The following is an 8772-nucleotide window of genomic DNA, read 5'->3' as shown; positions in this document are numbered from 1 at the left end:
TTCCGTGTGGATTGAACGTTCCGTTCATTATTTGTGGCATTCTTTGTAAAATAGGCCCCTCCTACTAACTTCGGAAGCCGATTATGGCCGAACGGTATGGACTATCAAAATTCTGCCAGTGTTTAAGTAATCGGATAGCACCAGAGATGTTGTGTACCAATTTGTGTGAGATTTGGACAAAATCTGTTGGAGGTGGAGCAAAAAGTGTGTTTTGAAGAAAATGCAAATTTGGTGCGATTTCGTTCTAGACGGAAATGGGCGTGGCCTATGCGGGGAGATCCGTCATGGTCCAAGGAATCCATGGAAAAGGAAATTTTGATTTTACGACTTACGGTTCAAGAGTTATAGGGAAAAACGTGAAGTGGGCTGTTATAGCGCCACCATGAGGCTGAGCGATGTAATTCCTTTTCAATTTATTTTCATAATTATTATGAACCTCCAGCCTAAGTCTTGTAAATATGGTGCTTATGGTCTCCAAGGGAAAAAATACTTAAATTTGAGCCGTAATTAGTCTTCGATCTTCCCATTATAAGTCAATGGAGAACTAATTAATTAATATCAATTAAACTATACAACGGATCTCTTAGCAATGAGCAAGCACACGATTCCCGACGAAGCCGGTCGATTTGACATATGGCTCGAGTGCGTGTGGAAAAAACTGTGGGAGGAGTAGCGATACAAAGTATTCCAAAGTAGGGGAACAATAGTATGGTCGCCATAGGCAACCATACTAGAAAGCAGTTCCTGTAGAAACTGCGTGGGCTCGCTAAAAACGCAATGTATAAAGTTATAGCTGTGTCTGTGGGACCACCCACCAAGTCTGAACACTGGTTTTTCATTTTTAAGTTTTCTTTTTTAAGTTTTTTTATTTTTAAGTTTTTTTTTAAGTTTAAAAAAAAAAAAGTTTAAAAAAAAAAAAAGACCTACAAGCTGCGTGCGTGCGTGCGTGTGTGTGCGTGCGTGCGTGCGTGCGTGCGTATGCATGCGTGTGTCTGTGACTGCACAAATAGCAGACCTACAAGCTCACAAGGTTTCACAGAGCAACTCATTGAGATCTTGTAACTCTAATGTCAGCCCGGTAATTAAGCCCTTATATGTCTCAGCTGTGGGAGCGTAAAACAGTGCTTCACTATGACTGGGAGATTTCAATGGGCCTGAATAGGGAAAAACCTATGCCCGAACAAATTGCTCTATCGCAAAAAGTAAAAGTCGAATGCAAATATTTTTTTCACTTTGAGTGGCCTGAGACATTGAGGTACAACATGTGCGATGGTGGTGTTGGTACGATCGAAAATGTGGTTATAAGAGCGAGTTAAGAATTGTCTTCACGATACTTTCCTCGTAAGAATTATACAATGGAGGTCAATGGGCAGCTTGACTGTATTTGTGTCACTTAAAAGGCCGTAGTTCACATTCTGTATGTATTTGTGCTTTGGTGGTTACATTGTGTGAAAGAGGACATGTGTGGCTACAACATTACCAAAGAACATCCGTGTAAAGTGAATATTTTGGCCAGGACGACAATTTGTTTGGTAGATTTCCGAGGGAAACATTTCAGTTTCCACACTCTACTCAAGGAGGCCCCGCACTCTAAGGGCGCACTAATTAGGCGATACGGCCTGCGATTGAACTGCGATATCGGAAAAACCGTGTAACATATTCGAATACGGTTTGAACCATGAAAAAGTCCACAGCCGTGTGAGCTAGCTAAAGTTTAAATCACGTTTCTACGACAAAGTATGCCAGAGTAATGAGGCTGCAAAATTGAGGTTGATTTAGAGATACAATCCCATACATGACAGAAAGATTTTATAAATAAAGTTAAATATTTTAAAAAGTATAAACTTTTTCAAAACAACTTTTTCACCAATGAAAATTCAAAGATTGATGAACATTTTAAAGTTTGAATGGAGTTTCAAAGTGAAAGTATGACAGAGTAATAAGAGCACAAAAAAGTCAACTGTGAAAAATGGGACGTTTCTCCCATCGACTCTCATTATAAAGAATGTAAAAAAAAGTTTAAAAGTTTAAAAGTTAAAAAAGTATAAACAATTGTAAAAAATATAAGCACACATAACTGCAAAGAGCTGAACAGTTTGAAGTTTGAACTAAATTTCTAGCATAAAGTGTGTGAAAGTAGTAGGAGTACGAAGAAAGTGGCGGAATAACGAATAGGAATAATAAATATAAACTGGCAATAACTAGTGTGTGCTCGCTGTTGCGAGCCCACAATAATAAGAAGAATAAAGTGTTACAATTACAATAGTCTGGTTGCCCTGTTAGGGCAACCACACTAACAGTTTCAGGTATAGGTGACAAAATGTCAGCCAATCAGGAGAGATTAGCTATATTTATGAGCTTATTTTTTTTATAGTTTGTCATTTCTTTATGGCTCTATGATCTCTTACAATTCCACTTGTTTAATCATTAAACAAGTGGAATTGTAAGAGATGCCATAAAGAAATGAGCAGACAAACTTTGATCTGTATCCTGGTCCTGATTAGATAAAAATTGGTTTCAGTTTCTGTTTCTGAAAATGCATTTTGTTTAATAAAAAGCTGGAGAGACACAGACGCATGTTTCTGCAACAAACACTATAGCAATGAGTACTATCACAATATGTAGCTTTTTAACACTTATTTTATTAAGAAAAATCACTTACACTACCTTTTAAGGTATATATATATATATATATATATATATATATATATATATATATAGTGTGTGTGCAAAGTTTCACATGACTGGTCACAGCCTACAGGCTACAGGTAGCTCAGAGCATTTAATTCTCCATGATGTAAATGCTTACATTATTACAAGCTTGACAGAAAAAAGACACAAAATGCTTAGCTATTTTTCACATTTTAAGCTGAAGTTTATCAATTAGACTCAACAGGGTGTAAATGTTTTATGGATTGATCTATGTCTTATTTACCTGTTGTATTTCTCTCTCTCTCTCTCTCTCTCTCTCTCTCTCTCTCTCTCTCTCTCTCTCTCTCTCTCTCTCTCTCTCTCTCTCTCACTCTCTCTCACTCTCTCTCTCTCTCTCTCTCTCTCTCTCTCTCTCTCTCTCCTAGATAAGCTAATGAAGATCCGGAGTAAATTTGTAGATAAAATATCACTTGCAAACCTCAAGCAGCTCCTGGATGACCTCTTGGAAGATAAGTGCTTGACCGATAGCGAGAAAGACTCAATACTTGAGGAAAACTCTTCCAGAACGGACAGGGCACGTTGTCTCGTTGACGTTCTTAAGAAGAAAGGAAACAGGGCTTCTAACTCACTCATCACTCATCTTGAGGAGAGAGACCCTGAACTGTTCTCAGAACTGGGTCTGTCCTCAGCAGCAGAGCAACCAGCTCAGAAAGGTCAGTTCAGGTCTCTGTTTTTTAACCAATAAAAGATGTATGCTTTTCAGGTTATGTGTGTTATACTATAGCATTGTATATCTTTCAAGTATAGCCACCAGTGGTGGAAATTAACTAAGTACTTTTACTTACTATATAAGTACTGTACTTAAGTACAATTTTGAGGTATTTGTACTTTACTTGAGTATTTCCAATTTCCAGTACTTTTACTTCTACTCCACTACGTCTCAGAGCCAAAATGTGTACTTTTACTTCACTACAATCATTTGAAAACTTTACTATAGTTACTTTGGCGATTTTAATTTTGATTAGAAAACATACATTAACCACTTCAACCATATACATTTCGGCCATTTGAAAATAGCAGATGCACAATGCACGTTGCGACGCATTGTGAGCTTGTAGATCTGCTATTTTCAATAGATTATGTACACATTTTGAACTTGTTAAATGGGACATTCTGCAATAAGAGTACTTTTACTTTTAGTACTTTAAGTACATTTTGATGCCGATACTTTTGTACTTTTACTCAAGTACATTTTCAATTCCGTACTTTTACTTGTAACGAAGTAGTTGTAAATTGCCGTATTGGTACTTTTACTTAAGTAAAACAATGGAGTACTTTTCTCCACCACTGGTATAGCCACTGATGCTAAACGTGTGTGATTTCCAGCTGTGCCACAAGTGTCCCAGGATGGATTGGGTAGTGAAACGGCCCCGGCGATCTCTGAGCCGTCCACGGATGTGGTGGCTGCTTGTGAGATGCCCCTCAAACTCCTCCCTAGCACTGATGTGTTCAAGAAGGAGAAACTAAACAATCCAAACGTAATTATTATGTCATTCTAACAATACAAAATTGAAGGTCACATGTTTTTGAAATAACACAATTAAGAGATGTATAAGCTGTATTAAGTCTAAATATTCTACTCTGTTGTACAATAATAATAATAATGTTTTCTTCACAGATTTACCCTGTGCGTGAGAAGTCCTCTAGGAAGCGCCTGGCCTTATTAATCACTAATATGGACTTTGATTTAGCTCAGATGAAGAGGAATGGTGCTGAGAAAGATGAGGAGAACATGTTGATGTTGCTCAATGATTTGGGATACAATGTGGAGAAACACAGAAATCTCAGTGGCATGGTACTGTATGTTAAATCTCAGTGGCATGGTACTGTATGCTTAACAAGTCATTTCTCCACTTGAAGGATTCTCATACTTAAAGGACAACTTTAGTTGTTATTAGAGAAAGTAAAAGGTGAGTGTTAATTTTTTTTCATTTGCTGCTTTCTTTCGTTTTAGGGATTTTAGCTCTTTTTGACAGGGGGGCGGGGGCATTCGAGCATGGGGCTAAATATGTATTGCTTTACAAAATGTTATGGTGATTTATTTTTGTATTATTTACTATAGTCCTAATAAACCCCAGGAAATTACATCTGGCCACAGAAGATCACAGGATCTACTGAATGTGAAGGAGGCCTACTGGGGGGAAGCCACACTGTGTGTCATAGGCTCAATATCTCAGTTTGTCACATTCAGTAGATCTTGTGATCTTTTGTGACCAGATGTAATTTCTTGGGGTCTAGTAGGACTATAGTAAATCATAAAAAAATAAATCGCCATAGCATTTTGTAAAAAAAATACATATTTAGCCCCATGCTCGAATGCCCCCGCCCCCCCTGTCAAAAACTGCTAAAATCACCTTTTACTTTCTCTAATAACAACCTAAAACATGAACCTTGGTTGAAAAAAACTAAAGTTGTCCTTTAACTGAGTGATGAAGTGAGCGGAGTCCTGACTAGTATTGCAATTTAGTGATTAATTGATTGATTCGATGTTTTGTCACAGGAGATGGACGGGGCTGTTAAGAGGTTTTCGCAAGATCCGCGTCTCCCTGACACAGACAGCGTTTTTGTCGTCATCATGTCTCATGGGAATTTGGGAGTCATCAAGGGCGTCCACTGGACACCGGACAATAATGACGTTTTCAAAATTGATAATCTCTACACGCACTTGAACACACAGAACTGCCCGGCTCTGCTGGACAAACCCAAAGTTATCATCATCCAGGCCTGCAGAGGAGGTGATGTTCTGCTTACCAGTGTTGTTTCCGGCAGCAAATTTTGATTTCAGTGTTAGTCATAGACTCTTCAATAGTTTTCATTTTGTTTCATATTGTCATATTTTAGTCACCTGGAATGCTTTAGTGTTAGTCTAGTTTTAGTCGACTAAATGTCATAAGATTTTAGTCGACTAAATCTACAGTTGATTTAGTCGACTAAAATGTATTTAGTCGGGCCTTGATGCCGTCGTGATGACTGTTTTTACAAGACGCGTCGCAGCGTCTTAGTTTTAGTCGACGAAATCAACACTGCCGCTTACAATAGGAATGTCCGTGAAGTTGCGCTGCCTTCAATGTTTTCCTACCTATTGTCCTGGTGTTATTTTCTGTGTAACTTAATTCAGGCTTGTTCGCTTTCAGTGAGTGAAATTAAAAATAAGACGTTCTTGTTTCAGTGGTGGGTGGATCCGCAATTGTGCATGATGGTGACATTGGCACTGATGCATACCTTGACACAGAAGGCATAGAGGCTGATGCCTTTCTGGCACACAAAGAAAAGGACTTCATCTCCCTCCTTTCAAGCACCCCACGTGAGTGTGCCTCAACATTTAATAGTTAATATGGGAGGGGGGAAATATGTTTTAATTAAAAGAGCTCTGTAAATTAAATCCTAGATGGTACTCAACTACTTTAAAAACATGTACTGTATGTCACATCCATTCTATTATTTCTATCCTGTAGATACGGTTTCATACAGACATGTAGTGACAGGATCCTTTCTAATCAAGTACATTTATGAGATATTCCACAAGTCAGCCCATGAGGAACACATTGAGGAAATGTTCATGAAGGCAAGTGTTGCAATTGACTACAATTTCACTGCGTTGCATTGTGATCTACCTAACAGCAAGGATGAACAATAATTTGAGTGTATTGATTGATTGATTGATTGATTGATTGATTGATTGAAAATTGTATTAACAGTTTGTAGAATGGGTATTGGGTACAGTTCAATGAAAGTACAGGTCAATACAAAATCTGCTAAGAGGATAAACCCAAAAAAAGCACTAAGACTTGTTTACATAAGGGTCCTCCATTTTCAATTCACCAGAGAAATAAATGCACATGCAAATGCATGTACTGTATGATCTGCTCTATTGCCTAACTAGGCCTACTGTACCTTTAATAATACTATTTTAACCCCACCACAGGTCATGAGAAGCTTTGAATCCATGCCGTTTCAAAGCATAAGACAGATGCCCACCAAAGACAGATGCACTTTGACAAGACACTTCTACCTCTTCCCAGGCTACTGAGACACCACTGTTTAAACAGAAAGCTTTGAAGTGGAATATCACACTGATTTAGATATAGATTTGTAAAATACGTGTTCAACGATTAAAGAGGCTACAGTAGCTATACATTATATAACCCACACTGTACTTTTTCCCAGTTTATAGTGAGGGGGAGAAAGTATAGTTTTAGATTTAGTTTTAGTTTTAGTTTTAGAAAGTATAGTTTTAGATTTAGTTTTAGATTTTTTAAAACTGTACAAAATATTCTAAGAAATTGAATTCCAACAAATGTATGGGGATTTCGGGAAGTATGATTATGATGGAAAAACAGGAAAATCATGTATTTATGCATTATATTTACATTATATAAAAGTAAAGGCAGCATTTTGAATTATACTGCTTTTAGGCCAGAGAGCTTTTAGTTCAGAGAGTTTAGCATTTATTTGAACCTTTATACGAGCATGTATAAATATATGCAGTTTGCTTCTGTATAATTACTCCCTTGAGTTTGAGTAATCCTTTTTTTTTGTTTTAACCCATTTTGGACGGGAACCCCTTTTGGTGTTTTAAAGCATTATGTTATACTTTAGCTATTGAAAAATAGCAGATCTACAAGTTCATAGATATGAACTTGTACAAGGTCTGCTATTTTTGAAAAATCGTGAAAATGTGCCTCAAATCTTTGAATATATATTATTACAGAGTGAACATTTTAACTCAAATCTTTGCTTCTGGGGGGGGCCCTGGAACAACATATTTTCAGATGGGGGCGGAGGCCAATTACATATAGTTTTTGGGGTCCTTGACATGAAATATTGAGCACCACTGGCACTGATACAGAAACATTCTTTTCTGTTAGGATTTTGAAGACATTTTTTAAATTTCGACGTCAGCCCTCAAATTAATTTTGTGGTTCTGCCTTTATTGGTAGTTTCAAGTGAAGACTGACAGGAAAGAGAGAAGGGGAGAGACACGCAGCAAAGGTCACCTTGAAGGGACTCGAACACGCGATGCGCTGTCAGGCCAGAGCCTATATGTGGCATGCGCCTGGACCACTTGGCTAGCGGGCACCCTGTTGCCTGTTGAGTAATCCTAAGGGTGAAAGGTTTCGATTTGCTTTGGTTCGGGTTATCTTCAAAAGTTTTTTTATTTTGAATATGTGATGGTGTTCTATGTAAATAAAACTCATCTTTTCAACTTGAATACTAATAAAGAATGAATGTTATCTGTATTTGTACAGTTGAATCATTTGTAATTAGAATAAATTTAATTAAAAAAAAATCACACCCATGTGAAGTGAGGGGCGCTAATATATTAAAGTCTAACTCATGTTGATAAGGTGATGTAATGGTGATGTAAAATAAACGGTGTCAAAACAAACATTACATTCTCTTTATTGTTAATGGCATTTAATGTTTGTGTTAGGGACAAGATGATGTAAATTTAGATTTTCCCTTCATTGTCAATGGTGTTTTTAAAACAAACATTGAACCTCGCCCCTCAAAAATATGAAAATGTTCTACACGTGAAAATTTCAAGTTGTATTAGTATATGTGCTCACATCAAATCTACAACGTCTTGCATTTTGTAACATTCATAGAAAGGGATTGAGCAGTCAATCTAAGACAGGGGTGGGCAACTGGCGGCCCGGGGGCCACATTCGGCCCCCACCTTCACTTAATGCGGCCCGCATGATAATATCAGAATACTGATATAGTATTGATTTCAGCTGTTACAATTCCAAACCCGCTTTAATTACTTCATGACTAGTATTAAATGACTAGTAGTTAATGACTAGTATTAATTAAATTAATGTGATTGTCTATTTGTGTCCAATGTAGTTATGTTAACAGTTCATAAAGTTAACATAACTATAACTAAATGCATTTGAAATTAAATAAAAAGGTTACTTTTCAGCAAGGGCTGGATGCAGGCCGGGCTTGTGACAATTAATGTTGGATATCTGCTGTATGTTGTGAGTCATGTCTCCTGCTGTTCCCTGCCTTGCCTTGTAGGCCTACTGTCTGAAAGGTGCTGTATTTTTGAAGTTT

The 8772-nt window shown here is 37.4% G+C and overlaps 1 protein-coding gene across 1 annotated transcript; it reads left to right on the top strand.

Moving 5' to 3' along the window:
• The first annotated feature begins 1158 nt into the window (after window positions 1-1158).
• On the top strand, window positions 1159-6901 carry LOC306936128 (caspase a-like). Its single transcript, XM_079519589.1, has 8 exons — window positions 1159-1255; window positions 3078-3365; window positions 4039-4190; window positions 4331-4507; window positions 5213-5447; window positions 5882-6016; window positions 6168-6277; window positions 6638-6901. The coding sequence occupies exons 2-8, from the start codon at window positions 3086-3088 to the stop codon at window positions 6740-6742; spliced, it is 1194 nt and encodes a 397-aa protein (XP_079375715.1). The 5' UTR covers window positions 1159-1255; window positions 3078-3085; the 3' UTR covers window positions 6743-6901.
• The last annotated feature ends 1871 nt before the right edge of the window (window positions 6902-8772 follow it).

The sequence above is a fragment of the Electrona antarctica genome, assembly GCF_951216825.1.
Source record: "Electrona antarctica genome assembly, chromosome: 14".
NCBI lineage: Eukaryota > Metazoa > Chordata > Actinopteri > Myctophiformes > Myctophidae > Electrona > Electrona antarctica.
Note: the sequence above shows the minus strand (reverse complement) of the source record. Positions and strands in the feature narration are given on the sequence as shown.